This window comes from Sus scrofa, chromosome 6 (genome assembly GCF_054392235.1).
Source record: "Sus scrofa isolate SSC_HxYL_T2T_F1_AM1 chromosome 6, Sscrofa_HxYL_maternal_Yorkshire_Landrace_v2.0, whole genome shotgun sequence".
In the NCBI taxonomy this organism is placed as follows: domain Eukaryota; kingdom Metazoa; phylum Chordata; class Mammalia; order Artiodactyla; family Suidae; genus Sus; species Sus scrofa.
Window position 1 is genome coordinate 165285324 of NC_139388.1, and position 26227 is coordinate 165311550.

The window sequence follows — 26227 nt, forward strand, 5'->3', positions numbered from 1 at the left end:
AGCCCTCCAAGACAGCCCCACACCCCTGTGCCCAGGCAGAGGCATCACTCACTTGTTTGTGTTCCCACCTGTCCGTTCCTGTCTTGTCACATGATCATAATTATTGTTGGTACTGCCCCTTCCTCACTGGACCAAGCTTTTCTGAGGCCAGGACCATGTTATAGTCAGTTCTGAAATAACAGTAAAGGCTGGCATTGTTAGTGGGCCCTTGCTATATTCAAGGCTCCTCATACCCATCGCCTTGTTGCCTCACTTGCTCCTCACAACAGCAGCACCCTCTGAGTAGGTGCTGGTGTTATCTCCATTTTATAGAGGGGATAATAAGTAGAAAGATAAAATATCTAATAAGTAGCTAGGATATAAGAAGAAGGATAAAGTAACTTGTCTAAGTCGCACTGCTAGTGAGGTAGTCAGAAATCTGAATCCAGGCAGCCTGGTTCCAGAGCCAGTATTCTGAATCACTGTTATGATGCTACTTCCATGCATGATCTGAGCAGGCGTCAGAAAAGATTCTAGTTTGTTAAGAGTTCTTGTTATTCAAACAGGCAGGGCAGCCAGAAGGGTGGAGAGGGTGCTGCTTCAGACCTCGTTCTGCCATTCACCGACTGTATGGCCCCGCACAGGGTTTCCCCGAATGTGAATAATGGATACCTTGCCTAATTCATAGAGCAGTTGTGAGAATCAGCTGATACAACACTTTAGCAATCAAGAAGTTCAGTTTTTATATAGAATTTATTTAGCGCTTGTATCCTGAAGATCTTTAAACCAATTTTGAAATATTTTATAGTTTAAAATATACAACAAAGCTGTTATCAAATGGTTGGAGATGTGAGGAAGGGTTGGGAAGCGACTGTACTAAACATATAGGGGAGAATTTCCAAAACTAAAATCTCCAATGCTGTTTGTGCAGAAAATTATGTTGGTGATTAAATGCACTTGGGAAAGACTGGCCTAAACAAAGTTTATATGCTATAGACTTTCGTAGAGTCTTTATATGCAAATTTGCATGGTACATCTCCAAGAAGCCTGACAATGCAGTTTTTCCCTGATTTGGCACAGAACTCTTTTTTTTAATGGACCGTTTGCCAACTTGGGACCATATAATGATTGATAAATACTTGTCTAAACTTAAAATCCCTCCCTAGAATACAATAAGAACCGTAACAAAAGTCTTTCTAAAACTGTATGTATACAAATCATTTTCATATCCATTGCCTGGTTTGTTTAGGAAATGCTTATCTAAACTAACAGAATTACTAGAATGAAAATTTTAGTATTCTGAGCTTCCTGGCAGTCAAGGCAAAGAAGGGAATCAGGTATGTTTCATAGTTTTCAAGATGTTAACTCAAGCCCAATGCTTTGGCAGAATAGGAGAGGTGACATAGTCTTAAGTTTCTGAAGCACTTAAGTAAATTATGGTTCCTCCAATACAGGAGGCCCTGTTAACTGGAGGAAGGAGCTGGACTTCTTGGAGAGTGTGGGGCATGACCTGGTCCTTGAAGGATGGGGAGAGTTTGGACACAGAAAGGTTGCAAGAGAGCAGAATAGTGCCCCACAAAGCCATGAGCATAAATGTAACTGAAAACTATTTGCAGCTATGAGCTGAAGAGTGAGAATATGGGTCCATCTTAAATCCTCATTAGGTTAAAGAGAGACCTCAATAAGTAAGAGATAAGGCTGCCCCATAATTCCTTTAAGCCCACACACAGCTTCAGAGGCTGGGCTGAGACTGGTAGATAGAGCTATAAGGGCCTTTAGCTATCCTCTGATTTGAGCTGCCCTTTCTACAGATGGGTAAACTGAGGCCCCATGGGGAGGAAACCTAGGATTGACTTGCTCCCCTGCCCCCAGGAAATGATGTACATTTGGAATGGCTACGCTGTGATTGGGAAGCAGCCGGAACTCACAGACGGCATACTTGAGATTATCACCAAGGCTGAAGAGATGCTGGAAGAGGGCCCAGGTGACTACCCCCAGGCCCTTGAACCTGCCAGGCTGGGTCAGACCACAGGTCTTTATAGTTGAAGGTCCCCTGTACCAAAAAATTGTCCTTCCTCACTTCTTTACCCTGGTAACCATCCTTTGCCTTTCTAGACTGAGCTTCAATGGCAGCTCCTCCAAGAAGCTGTTTCCTTGTCCCCAGGTAGGGTCAAGGCCTCTTCTGAGCTCCCACAACCCCCGGGGCTTCCTTCACTCAGTCCTGATTTCACTGTATTGTCATTGTCTCAGTACCTGTCTTTCCTTCCTAGATGTGAGCTCCCTGAGGACAGGGACCATTTTTGAGTCACCTGTGTCCCCAGGGCTCAGCACAAAGTAAGGGCTCCATGAGTAACTGTTGAAGAGACGAACAAACCCATCTTCTCTGCTTACTCCCCTCTTCTCAGAGAATGAGTACTCCGTGGATGACGAGTGCCTGGTGAAGCTGCTCAAAGGCCTGTGTCTCAAATACCTGGGCCGCGTCCAGGAGGCAGAGGAGAATTTCAGGAGCATCTTTGCCAAGTAAGTGCCTCTGTGGCTGTTCCCGCTCCAGATGGCGAACTGCTGGGTCTGGGCCTCCGGGGTAGAATCTTCTGGGTTTCTCTTTCGTTATGCACACTCCAGTGCCTGATGCCAGCCTACCTCTGCTCCCTGCACATGTACTGGTGTCTACTCTATGCCAGGACCCTTGCTGGGCACAGATCGTTCAGACCTTGTCCTCCAGGGCCACCAGACTGCCCACCTACAGGAGAGGAACCGTCCATAATGTCCTAATTTAACAACTCTGTGCTTGGGCCATGCAGACATTAGAGACAGCTATAGGCAACTCGATCTGGTGTGGTGAGGGCTGTGCTAGAGGAAAGAAGAGGACAGGAGGTGCCTGCAGGAGGGACCTAAACCTAATGAGAGATACTAGGAAAGGCTTTCCAGGGATGCCATTTAAACTGGGAAGTTTATCAGGTAGAGAAATAAGGGAGAAGGAGTTTGAAGTGGAGTAGGTACTGCATGTGCAGATGCCTGCACACAGGAAAGACACCTGAGCTTGGTGACAGTGATCAGGTCCTTCCTTGCCTGGGAGAAGTTGTAGAGGGAAGGGGTTGCAGACAAAATGGGGCGGTTTGGTGGCGGGGGTGGGGGGCGGGCAGCGGGTGAGACTGAGAAGAGCTCGGATGTCTCGCTTACAAGTCTGAACTCTACCCTGTAGACAGAAAAGAGCTCAGAATGATCCTGGGCAGGGAAGATTTGGGTCTTGAGAGAGATGTCTCTCTCTCTATGGTAGCATGAAGGGTGGGTGAGGGGGGGCCAGCGGGAGACAGTAGCCTTCTCAATAAACCTGAAAAGGGAGGATTGGGGACTGAGGTGGGATGGGCTAAGGACATGCCATATGAGCCATAGGCCATCACGGATTAGGGGCCCAGGTGCAGACGATTAAAAAGATCTGTTGTGGATCTCAAGCCTTTCTGGAGCTAGGTAGCGGGACCCTTCCCATTACTGGAATTCAGAGCAGGCAATCCAAGACCCTGGGTCTGGGAGAGGCTCAGGAGGAGTCTGAGGGAGGTGCCTGAAGGAGGTCTCAAGAGCAGAGTAAGCCATGTACTCCTCTGTCCTGCAGTGAAAAGAAGATTAAATACGATCACTACCTGATCCCAAATGCCCTGCTGGAGCTGGCCCTGCTGTTCATGGAGCAAGGCAGAAATGAAGAGGCCGTAAAACTCTTGGAAACTGCCAAGTGAGTTGGCAGCGGATTAACCTTGGTTTGTCCTTGGTTCCCCCTGAGCATGGCCCAGGCAGGGGCAGAGGCAGCCAGGCAGCAGTAAAGGAGGGCGCTGGAAGGGCAGTATGGGCAGCCCATGTCCCTGGGGAATGCAGCTCCCACCTGCCATAGGGAGGATTCTTCCTCAGTTTATCAATGAGGAATTGAAGCCCCAGAAGCAGGGATAGAGGTACCCAGAGTCACACCACAAGCCGGGCTGGTGTGAAGGTGCAGGTGTCCTCCTGCCTTCCAGCCCATGGATCTACTTCTCGAAACCACTCCTTCAAGCTTAGGGACCCAGCAGGATCAAGAATGGTTCCAGAGGGCATGGTAACAGGTAATCCCTAATACTCAAGTAGTGCCCAACGCGGTAGAGATTTAAGCCTCTAAAAGTATTTCTTGGCTAGTGGGCTCCCACAGTTCAGACGAAAGGAAAAGCACTTGCTGGAGCAGCCTCACGTGTCTGATTCTCTGTTCTCTCCTAGGCAGAACTATAAGAATTATTCCATGGAGTCAAGGACACATTTTCGAATCCAGGCAGCCACACTCCAAGCCAAGTCTTCCTTAGAGAATGGCAACAGATCCATGGTCTCGTCAGTGTCCCTGTAGTTTCCGGACGGAGCTCCTGGAAAGGTTTCAAAAAGATCCCCTCCCCCTGCCTTTAGGGTCCACCGGTGCTCCAGTGGGATGGCACGACATAGGTATGGGTGCAGAAGCCAAGCCGGCATTTTCACCAGTGTGGCCAAGGGCGTTTGCGAAGGCCAGACTAGGTGGGGCCCTCTGCTTGCCCTGTCCTGTATACGGGTACTTGTTTCACTGTGATGTTTAAGAGAATGTATGAAGCGTTTACATTTTCCTTAGAAATACACTGATGGGATCAAAGCTGGCTTTTAAAAAACCACCAACTAGCCACATGTAAATCATTGTTTTAACCCATACTGATGTGGGGGTAAATTTATATGATGCCAAAGGCCAAAGTGCTGTTCAGACTTCAGGGAGGGTTCTGCTTCCAGGGCTGGAAGGCCCCAGAGGAGGATCTGCACGACCGGCTTTGAGGCTTCTGGGGCGTCAAGAGGTTTCACACACACTCCTGCTACCTTACCATCTTCCTTCTTATGCTTCATTTTCACATCCTTTTAACTAACTTTACAATTTAAAAAAAAAATCAAACATGTCTTTTTAGTGAGATAATTTTGAGTCCATCTGTAGAAAAAAAAAATCAGTCTCCACTAGTAAGGAATGGTGATTCCAGGGCCTGACGGAAGGGGAACCCCAAGTGAGACTCTTTCTGTGCCAAAGCCAAGAAGTTTGGCAGGTAGTTTCTCAGACACCAGTCTGCATCCTTGCTGTGTGCCGAACTGAAACCACTGGGATTCATTTATAAACGAACATAAAACTCTTCTGTACTTCACTTGGAGGTACATTTATTTACAGACAGCATTTTTTCTTAGAATGGTTATTCTTGGCCTATTGTATATGTTTTAGATTTAAGTAAAAAGAGATATTTAAGTAATAAAACTTATACACTTAAGAGATCATGCAACATCTATTTCTTTTTTTTTTCTTTTTGTCTTTTTTATCTTTTTGAGGGCTGCACCCATGGCATATGGAGGTTCCCAGGCTAGGGGTCGAATTGCACCTACAGCTGCCAGCCTACGCCACAGCAACTAGATCCAAGCCACATCTGTAAACTATACCACAGCTCACGGCAATGCTGGATTCTTAACCCACTGAGCGAGGCCAGGGATCAAACCTGCAACCTCGTGGTTCCTAGTTGGATTTGTTTCCACTGTGCCATGATGGGAACTCCATCCAACAACTATTTCAATAAAATACATGTTGCTTGAATTCTTGGGCAGGGCAGAAAGTTTGGGTCAGAAGCCATATGACCCGGGCATGTTTTATTTAGAAAACATAATGTTCAAAAATTTTTAGAATAAGTTACTATCATTCACAAATCTTGTTTTTGGTCTCTTATTTAAAAAAAAAATCTGGATTTCCCTTGTGGCACAGCAGGTGAAGGATCCAGTGTTGGATTGGGTTGCTGCTGTGGCACAGGCTTGATCCCTGGCCCAGGAAATTCTGCATGCCATGGGCGCTGCCAAAAAAAAAGGCAACATTAACACACAACCATTCAAAATCTATGAGAGGCCACAAAAGCAGTGCTTAGAGTTCATAGCAATACAGGCCTTGCCCCAAAAAAAGAAAAAAAAAATTTAACAACTTTACCCGCCACCTAGAAGATTTAGAAAAAGAAGAATAAAACCTAAAGTCAGCAGAAGGAAGGAAATCATAAAGATCAGAGAGGAAATCAATAAAACAGAGACTCAAAAAACAATAGGAAAAAAATCAATAAAAAAACAAGAGCTGGTTCTTTGAAAGGATAAACAAAATTGACAAACGTCTGGCCAGACTCCTCAAGAAGAGAAAAAGAACTCAAACTAAGAAGTGAAAAAGGAGAAATCCCAACAGATACTGCAAAATAACAAAATATCATTAAGAGAATACTATGAACAATTATATACCAACAAATTTGACAAGCTAGAAGAATGGACAATTTTCTAGAGACTTACAGCCCACCAAAACTGAATCAAGAATAAATAGATCAACTGAACAGACCAATCACTAGAAAGGAAGTTGATGATGTCATAAAAACACTCCCGACAAAGAAAAGTCCAGGACCGGATGGCTTCATGCGCAAAATTCTACCCGACATACAAAGAAGAACTTACTATACCCATCCTTCTTAAACTTTTCAAAAAGGGTGAAGAGGAAGGAACATGCCCAAAGACATTCTACGAAGCCACCATCACTCTAATACCCAAACCAGACAAAGATACTACCAAGAAAGAAAATTATAGGCCAGTATCTTTGATGAATACAGATACAAAAATTCTCAACAAAATCTCAGCCAACCAAATCCAACAACATATAAAAGAGATGATACACCACAACCAAGCGGGATTCATCTCAAGTTCACAGGGATGGTTTAACAAATGCAATCAATCAAGGTCATTCACCACATCAACAAAAGCAAAGTCAAAAAGCCACATGATCATCTCAATAGATGCAGAAAAAGCATTTGACAAAATCCAGCATCCACTCGTGATAAAAACTCTTACTAAGGTGGGTATAGAGGGAACATACCTTACCATAATCAAAGCCCTTTAGGACAGACTCACAGCCAGTATAGCACTCAAGGGAGAAAAGCTTAAAGCCTTCCCGCTAAAACCTGGAACAAGACTCTCACCACTTTTATTCAACATAGTATTGCAAGTCCTAGCCACAGCAAGCAGAAGAAATGAAAGGTATCCAAAACTGGAAGGGACGAGGTAAAGTTGTCACTCCATGCAGATGACATGATACGATACATAGAAAACCCTAAGGACTCCACACAAAAACTACCTGAACTGATCAATGAAGTCAGCAACGTGGCAGGATACAAGATTAACATTCGGCAGTCGGTTGCACTTCTGTGTTACTAACGACATCAGGAAAGGAACATAAGAACGCAATACCTTCTAAAATCGCACCTCCCAAAATTAAACACCTAGGACTAATCCTGACCAAGGAGGTGAAAGACTTAGGTGCTGAGAACTACAAAACGTTCTATCAAGGAAGTTAAAGAGGATTCAAAGAAACGGAAAGCTGCTCCATGCTCCTGGGTTGGAAGAATTAACGTCGTCAAAACGGTCATACTACCCCAAAGCAACCTACAGATTCAGTGCAATCCCTATCAAATTACCCACGATATTTTTCACAGAACTAGGACAAACAATCCAGAAATTTATGTGGAACCATACATAAAAGACCCAGAATCGCCAAAGCAATCCCGAGGAACAAAAACCAAGCAGAAGGCCTAACTCTCCCAGACTTCAGACACTATGACAAAGCTGCCGTCATCAACACAGTGTGGTACTGGTACAAAAACAGACATACAGACCAATGGGACAGAACAGAGCACCCAGAAATAAACCCAGACACCAGTGGTCAATGACTCTTCAACAAAGGAGGCAAGAATATAAAATGGGAAAAAAGGAGTCTCTTCAGCAAGTGGTGCTGGCAAAACCGGACAGCTGTGTGTAAATCAATGAAGCCAGACCACACCCTCACACCACGCACAAAAATAAACTCAAAATGGCTTATAAACATAGGACAAGTCACCAAAAACTCCCAGAAGAGAATGGAGGCAAAACATTCTCTGACGTAAATCATACCAATGTCTTCTTAGGTCAGGCTCCCGAGGCAACGGAAATACAAACAAAAATAAGCCAATGGGACCTAATGACACCTACAAGCTTTTGCACAGCAAGACACCATAAATAAAACAAAAAGACAGCCTAAGGAATGGGAGAAAATAGTTTCAAATGATGCAACTGACAAGGTCCTCAGCTCCAAAATATGCTACCAACGCATACAACACAACAGCGAAAAACAAAACACCTCAACTGAAAAATGGGCAGGAGACCTGACCAGACATTTCTCCAAAGAAGACATACAGATGGCCTACAAGGACAGGAAACAACGCTCAACATCACTAATTATTAGAGAAATGCAAGTCCAAACTATCATGAGGTACCACCTCACATTGTTCAGAATGGCCATCCTCAGCAAGCCTACGAGTAACAAGCGCTGGAGAGGGTGTGGAGAAAAGGGAACCCTCCTGCACTGTTGGTGGGAATGTAAACTGGTACTACGGAAAGCAGCATGGATGTACCTCAGAAAACTAAATACAGAACTACCATGTGATCTAGCAATCCCACTCCTGGGCACATGTCTGGACAAAACTTTCCTTGAGATAGATCCATGCACGCCTATATTCATTGCAGTACTATTCACAATAGCCAAGGCATGGAAACAACCTAAACGTCCACTGACAGATGAATGGGTTAAGAAAATGTGGTAGTATACACAATGGGATGCTACTCAGCCATAAAAGGAACAAAATAATGCCACTTGCAGCAACACGGATGCAACTAGAGACTCTCATAATAAATGAGTCAGAAAGAGAAAGACAAATATCATATGATATCACTCACATCTGGGATCTACTTTCAGCCCCAATGAACCTACCTGCAGAAAAGAAACTCAGGGACATGAAGCACTTATGGTTGCCAAGGGGCAAGGGAGTGTGATGGACGGAGAGTTTGGGGTTAGTAGACATAAACCATAGCATTTGGAGTGGATAAGCAACGAGATCCTGCTGTATAGCAGAGGAAACTATATCTAATCACCTATGATGGAACATGATGGAGGATAATGTGAGAAAAAGAATGTTATGTATATGTATGACTGGGTCACTTTACAACAGAAATTGAGAGAACACTGTAAATCAACTCTAATAAAAAAAAATTTTTTTTAATGGCAACACTGGGCCTCATCCCCACAAGGCAAGCATGAGTTGGAGCTGAGTACAGGCTATTTGCAACACTTTCTGGCCCCTAAATCCATCTCAATTTTAGGGCTCAAGTTCAGTGACGACACCAGTCTTACCATTCACAATCTAACAATAGCATCTTCAACTTAACCATTTCCCTGGTAAAAATATTCATCTGTGAAAATGTGATTCCTCAAACACAGGAATGCAGTTTCTGTAAGTGGCAACTGCAGACAACTTTTCCATCTTCCAGCCTGCTGTATTAAATACTTTTGAGCATTTGTCTTATACTCTTGAGCATTTGCCAGGGACTGGGTGGGTTAATACAACCAGCTTCCTGTGACTGATACTGAATGAAGTCATGGGTTTTAGGTAGAGTGTATTCTCATTAGGAAAACCAGAAAGTCCTCACCCAAGATCCTCTTTTGCACTTAGTAATGTTAGAGCAGAAATGCTATGAAAAAAAAGATTTCTCATATTGTTAGACAACAAATGCTTTGTAACAGTGGGCAAGTCCTTTGCAAGGTCTCTCCTCCAAAGCCTGGATGCTAGGAGCCTAGCCTTTTTCCAGGTTGGACAGGGCAGGGTGAAAGGTGTGACTAGAGCCAGGCTGCTGAGGGAGGGTGGCCTGCTGTGGCTCCCTCACATTAGAATGCTACCTACTACAGTAGAAAAGCAGCACTAGTCACAGGATACCTAACATGTAATTTGCAAAATTGCCATTTACAAAAAAGTTTCATCTCCTTGTCCATTTTAGGTGTGTTTATTTTTAAATTTTTATGCCAGGATGGTTTCCTTGTTGCGATTCGTGCTAGGCTCCATTAATTAGCTCCCCTCACCTTTACCTCTACCTGCTGCCCTGGCTGCAGTCTGGCTGATAAGGGAAATCTGCAGCGTTTGCCTTCTTTATCCCACCTGCTGCTTGAGCTAATCTATCAAAAAATGTATGTGAAAGCAGGTGAAAAAAGTTGGGTATCTGACCCTACCATATCCTTGTGTAGAGGCCTCTGAAGTTGACAATTCTGTCACGCTCTCTTCATTATGTCTTCAACAATTTCTGGTCATTGCTTCTCTAACACTGAAGACCTTTCCAGCTCATATATGCCCTGAAGAGGCAGCTGATTAGGTGGAAAGTTTTGGCCTAGAAATAATAGGACCTGAATTCTAGTTTCTCCTTTGCTAATGCTTTTCAGAATGACCTTGGGAAAGTCATGGACCCTATAAAAATTAGTAATTTAGACTAGATTAAGGGTCTTTCCTATTGCCAACAGTTCTACTTCTGGTCAAGTCTGTTTCTGGGCTTTCATCTCTAAAAAAGGGGCAACAGACATATCCTTCCTACCTTTTGTCTAAGCCTTGTGTTCCCAAGCAGCTTACCAAAAGTGATAGGCCTCCTCAATCAGGGGCCTCCACAGTAGCTCAGGACCCCAGAGAGCAAATAATCCTCATTTGTAGGAAGTCTGAATCCTGTGCCATACGGAGGAACTCAGTTGTTGGGAAGCAGCAAATGTGTCATATGGTCTGAAGAGGCCATTGGCAACTGGTCCCAAGCCTTGAACTGGCAAGGGTGGCTTCCAGCAGTGTGCTGGTCCCTATCAGTTCTCCCATGTGTTGGCAGGATTCCCTATTCCTTATCTCTCAAGTTAGAATGGGAGTGTTTCCAAGACAGCTATCGTCATTCACAGCAAAAAAAGCCACAACCTGATAGCAAAGCCAGGACCCTAAAAGGTCAATGCTAACCAAACACTTGGCTGAGGTCCAGGTGGGATATTCTCAGCAAGTTAAGAATGGCACCAGGAGAATTTTAAAAAGCCCCAGTCTGCTGAGTGTTTGAATCATTCAACAAAGGAATAAAACCCAAATATACTTTTCTCTGGAGTTACTCCCAAGTTTATTTCTTTTAAGATGACAGGGGTGCCAAGGAAATGTTTTCACAGAACTGGAACAAAATATTTTAGAAGTTTGTTTGGAAGCACAAAAGACCCACAACAGCCAAAGCCATCCTGAGAAAGAAACATGGAGCTGGAGGAATCAGGCTCCCTGACTTCAGATAAAGCTACAGTCATCAAAACCATATGGCACTGGCACAAAGACAGAAATACAGATCAATGGAATAGGATAGAAAGCCCAGAATTAAACCAGGTACCTACAGTCAACTAATCTATGACAAAGGAAGCAAGAATATACAATGGAGAAAAGATAGCCCCTTCAGTAACTGGTGCTGGGAAAACTGGACAGCCACATGTAAAAGAATGAAATTAGAACATTCCCTAACAACAGACACAAAAATAAACTCAAAATGGATTAAAGGCCTAAATATAAAATTCTTAGAGGAAAATATAGGCCACACACTCTGACATAAACCACAGCAATATCTTCTCAGATCCATCTCCTAGAGTAATGACAATAAAAACAAAAATAAACAAATGAGACTTAATTAAAAAGTTGCTGCACAGCAAAGGAAACCCTAAACAAAATAAAAAGACAGCCTTCAGAATGGGAGAAAATATTTGCAAATGAAGCAACTGACAAGGGATTCATCTCCAAAATTTATAAACACCTTCTGCATCTCAATACCAAAAAAAAAAAAAAAAAACCATCAAAAAATGGGCAGAAGACCTAAACAGACAATTCTCCAAAGAAGACATACAGATGGCCCAAAAAACACATGAAAAGATGGTCAACATCACTCACTTTTAGAGAAATGCAAATCAAAACCACTGTGAGGTACCTACCACCTTACACTGACCAGAATAGGCATCATCAAAAAGTCTACAAACAATAAATGCTGGAGAGGGTACGGAGAAAAGGGAACCCTCCTGCACTGTTGGTAGGAATGTAAATTGGTGCAACCACTGTGGAAAACAGTATGGAGATTCCTCAGAAAACTAAACACAGAACTATCATTTGATCTAGCAATCCCACTCCTGGGCATCTATCAAGAGAAAACCATGACTCAAAGAGATACATGTACTCCAGTGTTCATTGCAGCACTATTTGCAATAGCCAAGACATGGAAACAACCTAAATGTCCAAGGAGTAAAGATGATATGGTACACATATACAATGGAATATTACTCAGCCATTAAAAGGAAAGAAATAACAGCATTTGCAGCAACATGGATGAACCTAGTAATTATCATACTAAGTGAAGTTAGACACCAACATCATATGCTATCACTTACATGTGGAATCTAAAAAAAGGACACAATGAACTTCTTTGCAGAACAGATACTGACTCATAGACTTTGAAAAATTTATGGTTTCCAAAAGAGACAGGTTGGGGTGTGGGGGGATGCGTTGGGGGTTTGGGATGGAAATGCTATAAAATTTGGTTATGATTGTTGTACAACTATAAATGTAATAAAATTCATTGAGTAATAAAAAAATAAGATGATATAGGGTGGACAACTGTCTTGTTTGCTTCAAACTTAAAACTCACAGTGTCTGTGCCTTTTGAACAGTTTTCTTAGGTCCTTAGCACCATCGCACTAATTCAGTAATAAATGAAAGGTACCTAGATTCTGACAACCAAGCAGCAAATGGGAATTTCTCACCCTCATCCTCAGATGCATCTTTCCAAGTGGCACAGCTCTGTGGAAATCTGGTACAAAGTTCATTACTGCCAAGAGAGTAAGTCCACAGACAAGGAGCCTCATTTGGTGGCTTGAAAAATCCATTTCTAAGTGAGCAATCTATGAGCTGCTTCTACTGTTTAGTCAGCTCTTAAGTGACAAGATGTAATAGGGCCCTTACTTTGGGAAGACAAACAATTACAGAAGATCGCTATGTACTTCTGAAAGTTGATTCTTACATCGCAACACAACAATGGCAGGAAAAGGTACGTGTACATGTTATGTGTAACCTGGTCCCCATGCTGCACAGCAGAAAAAAAAATACATAAATAAAAGAAAAAAAAGTTGACATTCGAGTTTAATCAGATACATCACAGCTGACACCTCACAAATGACTGGATTGGATGGTTTCGTTATTCTTCACATCATTAAAGAACACTTCATTCATAACACAAAACTCTGGATGGAATGATACTAATTAAGTGCTGACCACTTACTGTGATTCTACGCACTTTACATGTATCTAATCCTCAAAACTATCCTATGAAGGAGGGCTATTCTATAGTAGCCCCTTTTACAGATGAAAAAAACTGTGAGATAGGTTAATGAATTTGCCTAAGATCACACAGCTATTATGCAGCAGCAATCTCTGAAGCCAGGCAGTTGAACCCTGAAGCTCGTGCTTTGCTAAACTGCTGATATGGAGAGGGTACTAGCTCATAACCCAAACACCAGAAATCCTTGGCTTGAAGCACATAAGGCATATGTCAGTGTGGCATGCTTTTCCCCATGGCACCTGGCATCATGAGGCAGGGGCAGGGTCAAAATGGACAAAGCCAAAAAAAAAAAAGTCAATCTTTAAGCAACCCTATTTGTCCATAAAATCATTAGGATGTTGAAGGAAAAGGCATGATCTAGTCCCAGTAAGCATAGGGAGAATTCCAGGCAGCTACTCCAGAGCTGGGAAATGAACAGATGCAGAGGGTCTGGCCTGAGGCTTGAGGGGGTAGCAAAACATGATAGAAGAGGTCTGGTAAGACAATGAGAGGCAGGTACACTGGCAAACTGGGAAGCATATGATGTTGAAGACCCCCTCAGAATTTTAAGCCCTTATGAGTGCTTGCTGGCCAAACATCACATCTGTGGGTCAAAGTGTTCCATGGACCAGAAGTCTGTTACCCTTGGGCTAGAGGTGACTTTCAGACAACTATCTATGGAAAAGAGGTGATGGGCAAATTCATAAAAGAGAAAAGCCTGATCTACTGAAAATACTATCTTTAAAATATATTAATTACATGAGATAATGCATGAAAGTACAGACTGAACTCAAATTTGGTTGGAATTACTTTACAGCTTTGAGAATCAGTTTATTCTCCTATAAAATGGTGCTAATGCTGATTGCTTCACAGGGCTGCTGAGGACAAAAAGAAATCACCTAAGCAAATAAATAGCCCATCACAGCCCCTAGGCATATTAAGAGGATAAATTTATTGTGAAGACAGTGGTGAGTTTGGCCTTGGGGATGAATGAATCAAGGGCTTTAAGTGTGTCCATTAGGCCTTCTCCATCTCTTGGCTTTGCTCGTGTTAGGTTTACTCTTGTGAACTGGCTTCTCTGCATGGCAGTTCAGACCTTAAACTTTAAAGCTTTGCAACCAGAAGAAAAGAGCTCCTTTTCCTACCTGCAGTATTAAAAATATCAGATAAGGACTCTGATTAGTCTGACTTGGCTCAAATGTCCATCCCTTAGACCAGTGGTTCCCAAATCTGCATTAGATATATCAGGGAATTTGTTAGAAATGCAAATTATCGCGCGCGCGCACACACACACACACACACCCCCCTCAATGTAGGGGTGAGGCCAAGTAAAAGCAACCTGAACAAGTCCTCCAGGTGGATCTGATGCACACTGAAGTTCGAGAACCACTGCCTTGGAAAGGGAGTGAGGTACAACAACTAGTTCATCTTGGGTTACATGCTGAGTTGGGGGTTATTACTAAAAAAGATGGGGTACTGGGCAGACAAAAACATGTATCCACTACATGTTCTTTCTTTCAAAGTTGATAGACAAGAACTCTGACCTGCCCATTCCCAGGTGAACGGGAGGATGAGGGCAGTACAGGTTAGAGATAAGGCTTATCAGAAAGCTGCCCATTCAGGAAGAGCTTTGTCTTTGCCCTTCTCCTTGTCACCCTTAAAAATCATTAAAAGATCCCTCTTTTCCAAGGAGAACCTCCTAGATGGTGGCTCCCTCTTTATCAGAAATGCTCGGATTCCTTAGGGCTTCTCTTATTCCCTTCATTTAATAAATATCTGTTGATGGAGTTCCCATCGTGGCACAGTGGAAACCAATCTGACTAGGAACATGAGGTTGTGGGTTCAATCCCTGGCCTCGCCCAGTGGGTTAAGGATCTGGTGTCACCTTAAGCTGTAGTGTAGATTGCAGATGCGGCTTGGATCTGGCATTGCTGTGGCTATGGCGTGGGCTGGCAGCTGTAGCTCCAATTGTACTTGTAGCCTGGGAACCTCCACAGGCCACGGGTGTGGCCCTGAAAAGCAATAAATAAATATACCTGTTGAGTACCCAATGTCCTCCACCCATGGAGACAAATACAAGTAAATTATAGAGGAAGCGATCAAAATGGTGGAGGAGTAAGACGTGGTGCTCACCTTCTCCCACGAAACATCAAAAAAAAAAAAAAAAAAAACCCCATCTACATGTAGAATGATTTGCAGAGAACATCAACTGAATGCTTGCAGAAGGCCTGAAACCTCCAAAAAGGGCAAGAAACCCTCCACATAACTGGTGGAACAAAAAGAAAAATGAGAGAGAAAATCAATCAGGAGAGGATTAGCACTCCTGAGAGGGAGCTGTGAAAGAGGAAAGGAACCCAGACCCTGGGAAGCTGCTGAACCAACAGTGAGATCGGCTGAGACGGAGAGACCTCAAAGCCTGGCAGAAGAGCGCAGCAGCTGGACTGAGGAGGGCAAAGCAGCAGGAGCGCTGCGGAGACCACTGGTACCACCTCCCAGGACACCACAGCCTGAGACGCTCGGGCAGGGGCTGGGTGCTGAGACTCAGGCTCCGGAGGTCAGTTTGGGGAGAGAACTAGGGTTGGCCGTTTGGAGATAGCCTGAGAGGCTAGGGAGTGGAGTGCCACAGCCAAGGGAACCGAGGAAGAGGTCTGGGCCCACAGGAGAAGCAAGCCTCGGGAGAAGCAAGCCAGCACTGTTGGGGAGGGCGAGAGAGGGAGGGGTGGACCACCATAGGAATATCTTTCCCTGTGCATGCACAGACTCTCAAAGAGCGGGGCACTTCTGGCATAGGCTATGGGTGGCCAGGTACCTCTTGTGCAGGCTAAGTGTGATGTAGTGCCTCTTGCATGGTCTGTAGGCAGCGGGGCAAACCACGGCAGTCATTTTGACACCAGAGGTGGGCATGGCCCGCCACCACTAGGGGTCTGTGAACAGGCACACATTCGGCCCCAGTCACCTCAGAAGTTGGCACACCACAGGGGCAACCACTGCAACCAAGCACCACCTGTTGTTGCTCTCGCTCCCCTGGGAACACACATGTCCTGCTGCTGCCACTGCCAAACACTCAGGGTGCTGCCTACACCTGCTTGAGAATACTGTCACTTCCCAGGGCCTTACAACTAGGAACAGCCTGTGCCACCTCGCTGCAGGTCTCTGTCACTGTCAAGGGCCCAGCAACCAGGCAATGGCTACTAGCCTGGCCCACTGACCATCTCCATGGACGCACATAAAGCACCCTGTCAAGGGGATAACAGCCTGCACACACTGAGGGAAGACACACCAAAGCAGCCCTCATGCCAAAAATAAATATTAAGCCCTCATAAACTACCCAGGGGCACTCATGGATATAAACAGCCCTCTAAGACTAAAGTAGTTGTTTTCCCTAAACTCAGATAAGAAAAATCTGAGTAAAATGAAGAAGCTCAGGAACCGTTCCCAGGTAACAGAACAGGAGAATTCATTTAAAGGAGCAAATAATGAAACAGACCTCTGCAGTCTAACAGACACTGAGTCCAAAAAGGAGAGAGTGAAAATACTAAAGCAATTAAGAGTGAATATGAAAGAATGAAGAGTAGATATGAACAGTAATACAGATTACTTTAGAAAGGAACTAGAAAATATAAAGAAGAGCAAAGAAAAATTGGAAAATTCATTTGCAGAGAAACAAGCTGAGTTAAAAGCACTGAAGAGCAGAATGAATAATGCAGAGGAATGAATCAGTGGCCTGGAAGATAGAATAATGGAAATCACCCAAGCAGAATAGCAGACAGAAAAAAAAAAAATGAAAAAACATGAAAGCAATATACGTGATCTATGGGATAATATAAAGCAGGTCAATCTATGCATAATAGGGACTCCATAAAGAGAAGAAAAAGAAAAGGGGATTGAAAATATATTTGAAGAAATTATGGCTGAAAACTTTCCAAATCTAAAGGAAACAGCAAGATAAGGAAGCACAAGTTGAACAAGTTGAACCCAAACAGGCCCACACCAAGACGTATTATAATAAAAATGGCAAATGTTAAAAATAAAGAAAGGATTCTAAAGGCAGCAAGAGAAAAACTAAGAGTTAATTATAAAGGAACCCCCATAAGGATATCAGCTAATTTCTCAACAGAAATACTACAGGCCAGAAGAGAGTGGCAAGGTATATTCAAAGTTTTGGAGTTCCTGTTGTACCTCAGTGGTTAACGAACCCAACTAGTATCCATGAGGACGGGGGTTCAATCCCTGACCTCGCTCAGTGGGTTGGGGAGCCAATGTTGCCATGAGCTGTGGTATATAGGTCACAGACATGGCATTGCTGTGGCTGTGGTGTAGGCCAGCAGCTCTGGTTCAACCCCTGGCCTGGAAACCTCCAAATGCTGTGTGTGAGGCCCTAAAAAGACCAAAAAAAAAAAAAAAAAAAAAAAAAAAAAAGATATATTCAAAGTTCTAAAAGGGAAATTTGCAGTCTAGACTGTTCTACCCAGCAAGAATATCATTTTACATAGGGAGAAATAAAGAATTTATAAAAAAAACCTAAAAGAGTATAGCAATACTAAACCCATTCTAAAAGAAATACTGAAAGGACTCCTCTAAATAAAAAAGATGTCAGAAAAAATAGGATGGAGGAAATCACAAATGGAGAGCAGTCACTTAAATAAGCCAGTATACAGATCTAAAAGGGAAAAAAAAGTATTGTAAAAGCAATGACAAGCACAAGCCAACAGCAAAAGGACAAACATGATGATATTAAAAAAAGGACTTCAAAATCATAAAATGTGGGGAAGGAAAGGAAGAAAATCTAGGCTCTTTTTTTTTTTTTTTTAAGAGTATATTTGAGCCTATATGATTATCAGGCTAAAGCAAGCAGATATAGGAAGGAGTTAACATACTTGAAAAACAGTGCAACCATAAACCAAAAGCAAACAATACCTTCACAAAAACTAAAAGGAAGAGGACACAAGCATAACAAGAAATCATTCAACCAAAAAAAGAAAAGAACAAAGGAGAAACATGGAGTCAACTTGAAAACAAGGTTTAAAATGGCCATACATACATTATTTTTTAATATTAGCCTAAACGCCAGTGGACTGAATACTCCAATAGAAAGACACAGAGTGGCAGACTGGATAAAAAAACAAGTCTCTACTATATGCTGCCCGGAAGAGACCTTAGGGCAAAGGACACATATAAATTTAAAGTGAGGGGATAGAAAAAGACATTTCATGTGAATGGAAAAGACAAGAAAGCAGGAGTTGTAATACTCATATCAGACAAAACAGAATTTAAAACAAAGGCCGGAGTTCCCGTCGTGGCGCAGTGGTTAACGAATCCGACTAGGAACCATGAGGTTGCGGGTTCGGTCCCTGCCCTTGCTCAGTGGGTTGACGATCCGGCGTTGCTGTGAGCTGTGGTGTAGGTTGCAGACGCGGCTCGGATCCCGCGTTGCTGTGGCTCTGGCGTAGGCCGGTGGCTACAGCTCCGATTCAACCCCTAGCCTGGGAAACTCCATATGCCGCAGGAGCGGCCCAAGAAATAGCAACAACAACAACAAAGGACAAAAAGACAAAAAAAAGACAAAAAAAAAAAAACAACAAAAAAACAACAACAAAAAAAAAACAAAGGCCCTGAAGAAAAAGAAGGACACTATTTAATGATAAAAGGATCCATTCAAGAAGAGAATATTATGTCAATATATATGTCCCCAATATAGGAGCACCCAAATACATAAAACAAATACTAACAGACATAAAAGGAGAAATTGACAGGAATACAATAATAGGAGACTTTAAAACCCCACTGATGTCAATGGACAGATCCTCTAGACAGAAAATCAATAAGGCAACAGAGATTCTAAAGGATACGATAGAAAAGTTAGACCTAATTAACATTTTCAGGACACAGCATCCAAGAGAACAGCATATACATTTTTTTTCAAGTGCACATGGAACATTCTCAAGGACTGACCATATACAGGGGTACAAAACTAACACCAACAAATATAAGAGTACAGAAATTATTTCACGTAACTTCTCTGACTACAATAGCATGAAACTAGAAATCAACCACAGGAAAAGAAATGAGAAAAAACTGACTACACGCACTAACTAACCAAGTGACTGGGTCAACAAGGAATTAAAAAATACCTGGAGACAAATGATACTGTAAACACAACGATTCAAAATCTATGAGATGCCACAAAAGCAGTGCTTAGAGAGAAGTTCATAGCAATACAGGCCTTGCACAAAAAAGAAATAAAATCAAATTGACAACTTTACCCACCTAGAAGTTTTAGAAAAAGAAGAATAAAATGTAAAGTCAGCAGAAGGAAGGAAATCATAAAGATCAGAGAGGAAATCAATAAAATAGAGACCCAAAAAAACAATAGAAAAAAAAATCAATTAGAAAAACCAAGAGCTGGTTCTTTGAAAGGATAAACAAAATTGACAAACATCTGGCCAGACTCACCAAGAAGAGGAGAGAAAGAACTCAAACAATTAAAATAAGAGATGAAAAGGAGAAACCTCAACAGATATGGCAGAAGTACAAAAAACCATAAGAAAATACTATGAACAATTATATGCCAACAAATTTGACAACCTAGAAGATACAGACAACTTTCGAGAGACAGACAGCTCACCAAAACTCAATCAAGAAGAAATAGATTTGGAGTTCTAATCGTGGCTCAGAGGAAATGAATCCGACTAGGAACATGAGGTTGTGGGATCAATCCCTGGCCTCATTCAGTGGGTTAAGGATCTGACATTGACGTGAACTGTGGCGTAGGTCACAGACGCGGCTTGGATCTGGCATTGCTGTGGCTCTGATGTAGGCCAGCAGCTATAGCTCCAATTAGACCCCCCAAATGCCACAGGTGCAGCCCTAAAAGGACAAAAGACAAAAAGAAAAGAAGAAGAAATAGATCAACTGAACAGACCAATCACTAGAAAGGAAGTTGATGATGTCATAAAAACACTCCCGACAAAGAAAAGTCCAGGACCGGATGGCTTCATGCGCAAAATTCTACCCGACATACAAAGAAGAACTTACTATACCCATCCTTCTTAAACTTTTCAAAAACGGTGAAGAGGAAGGAACACGCCCAAAGACATTCTACGAAGCCACCATCACTCTAATACCCAAACCAGACAAAGATACTACCAAGAAAGAAAAGTATAGGCCAATATCTTTGATGAATACAGATACAAAAATTCTCAACAAAATCTCAGCCAACCAAATCCAACAACATATAAAAGAGATGATACACCACAACCAAGCGGGATTCATCTCAAGTTCACAGGGATGGTTTAACAAATGCAATCAATCAAGGTCATTCACCACATCAACAAAAGCAAAGTCAAAAAAGCCACATGATCATCTCAACAGATGCAGAAAAAGCATTTGACAAAATCCAGCATCCACTCGTGATAAAAACTCTTACTAAGGTGGGTATAGAGGGAACATACCTTACCATAATCAAAGCCCTTTAGGACAGACTCACAGCCAGTATAGCACTCAAGGGAGAAAAGCTTAAAGCCTTCCCGCTAAAACCTGGAACAAGACTCTCACCACTTTTATTCAACATAGTATTGCAAGTCCTAGCCACAGCAAGCAGACAAGCAGAAGAAATGAAAGGTATCCAAAACTGGAAGGGACGAGGTAAAGTTGTCACTCCATGCAGATGACATGATACGACACATAGAAAACCCTAAGGACTCCACACAAAAACTACCTGAACTGATCAATGAAGTCAGCAACGTGGCAGGATACAAGATTAACATTCGGCAGTCGGTTGCACTTCTGTGTTACCAATGATATTAGAAAAGGAACATAAGAACACAATACCTTCTAAAATCGCACCTCCCAAAATTAAACACCTAGGACTAATCCTGACCAAGGAGGTGAAAGACTTAGGTGCTGAGAACTACAAAACGTTCTATCAAGGAAGTTAAAGAGGATTCAAAGAAACGGAAAGCTGCTCCATGCTCCTGGGTTGGAAGAATTAACGTCGTCAAAACGGTCATACTACCCCAAAGCAACCTACAGATTCAGTGCAATCCCTATCAAATTACCCACGATATTTTTCACAGAACTAGAACAAACAATCCAGAAATTTATATGGAACCATACACAAAAGACCCAGAATCGCCAAAGCAATCCCGAGGAACAAAAACCAAGCAGAAGGCCTAACTCTCCCAGACTTCAGACACTATGACAAAGCTGCCGTCATCAACACAGTGTGGTACTGGTACAAAAACAGACATACAGACCAATGGGACAGAACAGAGCACCCAGAAATAAACCCAGACACCCGTGGTCAATGACTCTTCAACAAAGGAGGCAAGAATATAAAATGGGAAAAAAGGAGTCTCTTCAGCAAGTGGTGCTGGCAAAACCGGACAGCTGTGTGTAAATCAATGAAGCCAGACCACACCCTCACACCACGCACAAAAATAAACTCAAAATGGCTTATAAACATAGGACAAGTCACCAAAAACTCCCAGAAGAGAATGGAGGCAAAACATTCTCTGACGTAAATCATACCAATGTCTTCTTAGGTCAGGCTCCCGAGGCAACGGAAATACAAACAAAAATAAGCCAATGGGACCTAATGACACCTACAAGCTTTTGCACAGCAAGACACCATAAATAAAACAAAAAGACAGCCTAAGGAATGGGAGAAAATAGTTTCAAATGATGCAACTGACAAGGTCCTCAGCTCCAAAATATGCTACCAACGCATACAACACAACAGCGAAAAACAAAACACCTCAACTGAAAAATGGGCAGGAGACCTGACCAGACATTTCTCCAAAGAAGACATACAGATGGCCTACAAGGACAGGAAACAACGCTCAACATCACTAATTATTAGAGAAATGCAAGTCCAAACTATCATGAGGTACCACCTCACATTGTTCAGAATGGCCATCCTCAGCAAGCCTACGAGTAACAAGCGCTGGAGAGGGTGTGGAGAAAAGGGAACCCTCCTGCACTGTTGGTGGGAATGTAAACTGGTACTACGGAAAGCAGCATGGATGTACCTCAGAAAACTAAATACAGAACTACCATGTGATCTAGCAATCCCACTCCTGGGCACATGTCTGGACAAAACTTTCCTTGAGATAGATCCATGCACGCCTATATTCACTGCAGTACTATTCACAATAGCCAAGGCATGGAAACAACCTAAACGTCCACTGACAGATGAATGGGTTAAGAAAATGTGGTAGTATACACAATGGGATGCTACTCAGCCATAAAAGGAACAAAATAATGCCACTTGCAGCAACACGGATGCAACTAGAGACTCTCGTAATAAATGAGTCAGAAAAAGAAAGACAAATATCGTATGATATCACTCACATCTGGGATCTACTTTCAGCCCCAATGAACCTACCTGCAGAAAAGAAACTCAGGGACATGAAGCACTTATGGTTGCCAAGGGGGAGGGAGGAAGAGGGGGAGGGAATGTGATGGACTGGGAGTCTGGGGGTAATAGATGCAAAATGTAGCATTTCTAGTGGATAAGCAATGAGATCCTGCTATATGGCACAGGGCACTTTACCTAGTCACTTGTGATGGAACAGGATGGAGGATAATCTAAGAAAAAGAATGTATGTATATGTATGACTGGGTCACTTTACCGTACAGCAGAAATTGACAGAACATTGTAAATCAGCTATAATAGTAAGTTTTTTTAAAAATCATAGCCACGGAGTAAATAAACAGGAGATGCTGGTCCAGAGGATAAGAAACCAACTATCCGAACTATCTGGGGAAATGAACTACAGGACAGAAGCTACAAAAGACCTGAGACAAGAAAGAGCTTGGCATTTTAGCAAGCACACACAAAAATGTCGAAGTTTGGATTTTATCCTCTGAAAAATGGGAAGCAATTAAGATTCTAAGCAGAGGAATAACATCTATTTACTCAAAATTATTTTAACTGCTGAGTGAAGAATGTATAATATATAGGAATAAACATGGAAGCTGGGAAGCTGATGCCATGCCAAAGGCCAACAGAACCAATTGTTTCTGCTTTGTGTTAATTTTTTATAAAAACACCTCATTTTCATTTCATCAACTACCAGACTTGTGGCAAAAATACTTTCAATATATACTAAGTGATAATCAGGCTTAGTGTGAGTTGGCATTTCATATTCTTTACTCTCCATGAGATATTAGAAACCCAAGTTTTTCAAAATCAAAACTCATAAATTTTTTTCTTTTCTTTTCTGGGCCACACCCACAGCATATGGAAGTTCCCAGGCTAGGGGTCTAATTGGAGTTACAGCTGCCAGCCTGTGCCACAGCCACATCTGCAACCCACACACAGCTCATAGCAGCACCACATCCTTAACCCACTGAGCAAGGCCAGGCATCGAACCTGCAACCTCAGGGTTCCTAGTTGGGATTCGTTAACCACTGCGCCACGATGAGAACTCCCATAAATGTTTCTTACTTCAGTTAACTTTAATGCCATTAACTCAAAGAATCAGAAATAATACTAAGAACAAGATTTATAACAATGACCAATCTGAAAATGCCATGCTCATCTCACTACTGAGAAGAATGGCTGTTATTCCTTGAATCAAAGTGACATTATATAATGATTATCAAGGGCCATGAGGACAAATAGTTTGTGAGAAACAACTTCCCTTCACTGCATACCCTAAAATTGCAACTACTAACTTCGTAACGTCCGCTGAGTTCAGCTACCCTCATAGAGGATCATTATTCTGCACCGTTTCAAAGCTGAAGAAATTAGCTCTGATTCTGAATTGGTGGAATTCCGTTTATTTCCATACCTCTGGTATGGACAGTGCTGAAAGCCATTCTACATGTCTTTTTGATAGCAAAGCTTAGGCTTCCCAATTCACACAATACCTAAGACTTGGACTTTTGCATCACAATTGACTAAAACTACTATGTGGTGCCCAGAGAAAAGCTGGGGCGGTCACTTGCTAAGATAACCAAATCTTCTCATAAACATTCCTAGTTCACCACTATGACCAGACTCTTGAGGTAAATCCTCAGTTTCTTTTTCTCAGCTCCAAGAAATCTAATCTGTAAGCACTGACACTACAGGAGGTATTCAAAGCAAACAGGCACTACTCATCCTTTTATCACAGTTTTAGATGCCTAAAATCTGTGCCTTATTGATAATGCTGTTTTATTCATATGCAGAGAAAAACAAACTTCCTATGGAAAGCATCCAAAGATGACCAAATCTTCCAATGGACAGTAATTTTTCTCAGGAAACAAAAACACAAAAGAAAGTTAGTATCTCTCTTCAAGTCTCCTTAAAAGCTTGATGAAATAGTAAATGATTTTAGTTTAATCAGATGGACCTGGTTACTGTTCTGGGCTAATGTCTACTGCTCAGGGTAATTAAGCGAATAAGAACAATGTGGACAATTAAAATGTGCAGATAAATCCAAGCCCCTTTTGTAAAATTTTATTAAAAACCTCTAACAAAAATTTTATGGATCAGGAAATGGGTTGCAAAGGACTTCATATGGATTTTCTGTTTCTATGCTAAAAAGCAAGAAAACAGCCAAAGGAAAAATGGAAAAGCAACATCTGGATACTCCTATCAGGATAATCAATATCTGAACAAACAAGCATCCAGTACTTCTGTTATTTTTTAAAATACCCTTGTATGGTTTGGAAAAGAACTGGTTAGGTTAACAGGGTTAATCATCTTATTGTGGGACGTTTTTAAAAAGACTCAGAGGTCCTCAGAATAGGAATTACAAAGTGTATTTTATATTCCCCAGATACAGGTGCCTTATCCATTCACTAATTTCTATGCCATTTTGATATAAACAAGGTATTATAAACTAATTCCTGGAAACTTAAAAAAGATGGTTATTTTTCTCTAGTTAAAACCAATACTTTATGTGCAGAAAGAGCTAAGAGTCATTAACTTTCCCTAAACACATAAAATTAACTTAGTGTCTCTTTCAAATCACTTAGCAAAAGTACTGTTTTAAGGTGTTTATATAATGCAATTACAGTTATTCCATTAAACCTTTATGTTTCACTTGAATTACCAGAAGCTAAAGCCCTGTCTAAACTTGTATTCCAAGCATTAAACCAGTGCTTGACCATAAGCAAATACACAGTCTGACAATACAGAACTGAGAAAAAACTCTTTCAGAGACCATTTCTTGATAGCTCTCATGAAAATCTCACCTTAAACACTGAGTGGGAGAATCGGTAATGATGTTCAGGAGATGTTAACCAAAAACCCACCTTTTCTCAGGTCTATCAATTTCAATATTAAAGGCTTACAAAAATTACTTGAGGTTGCTATATTAGCTATAATGTATTCAGAAGCAAGTGTCATCGGTTGACTCTGAAAAACTGATTGCTAGCCAACGCCTGTGTAAGCGAACATGGCCAACTGCCCGCATTTCTGAATTATGCCAAAGAAACTTACCTTCTTTTCTGTTTGCCATTTTCAGTCTCAGGACCACAGGCAGCTCTGCTTTGGACTCCTTCATTGTTCTTCCTTTTTAAAAATGCATGCTTCCTTAAGAAGGAGTTTTGTACACAGAGAATTTGCTACCTTGATGTTCACTGTATTCTGTTTTATAACACACAGGCACCAAAAGGAGTGGGAGAGTCTTCTAATACCTGTTTAAGAGATGCCCTATAAAAGAACACTCATAGGATTTAAAAGTTTGTGTGAACCAAACTATAAGTTTCTAAAAGTATTTCAACTTGTTTCATTTACATTTAAAAGAGTAAGAGTCTTCTATTTTTTTCCTGGTCATGCTTTTCAGACATTTCAAACCCTACAGCCAAGCCTGAACACAGCTTTCCCAAATCTAAATATGCTGCGCCTATTATCTGCCTGTAGAAAATTAAGAAGCTATAGCGCTTATAAATTTATGATTAGATAGTATTACCAAGTCATAAAAAACACTTCCCCCAAAGTATATATACCTAGAAATTTAAAATTAGAGAATTCCCATTGTGGATCAGCAGGTTACAAACCCAACTAGCAATGATG

At 42.0% G+C, this 26227-nt stretch overlaps 1 protein-coding gene and 1 long non-coding RNA gene across 14 annotated transcripts in view; one reads left to right on the forward strand and one right to left on the reverse strand.

Annotated features, from left to right (window-relative positions):
• The window catches only part of TTC39A (tetratricopeptide repeat domain 39A), a 47825-nt gene extending 42557 nt beyond the window's left edge, over positions 1-5268 (forward strand). For 9 of the 13 annotated variants that reach the window (XM_021096670.2, XM_084965138.1, XM_021096672.2 and 6 more), the window contains 4 exons: positions 1852-1963; positions 2385-2499; positions 3590-3706; positions 4216-5268. In XM_021096670.2, the coding sequence (XP_020952329.1) occupies positions 1852-1963; positions 2385-2499; positions 3590-3706; positions 4216-4339 (468 nt within the window). In that variant the 3' untranslated portion in view covers positions 4340-5268. Of the gene's footprint in view, positions 1-1851; positions 1964-2094; positions 2144-2384; positions 2500-3589; positions 3707-4215 lie in introns of all 13 variants that reach the window. The other 4 variants (XR_014808348.1, XR_014808349.1, XR_014808350.1 and 1 more) reach the window with 2 other exon arrangements.
• Positions 714-25864, reverse strand: LOC146402967 (uncharacterized). The gene is made up of 2 exons (XR_014808376.1): positions 25652-25864; positions 714-3583 (listed from the first exon to the last, which is right to left on the reverse strand). It is a non-coding gene; the product is annotated as an uncharacterized LOC146402967 (long non-coding RNA).
• Positions 25865-26227: the final 363 nt, after the last annotated feature.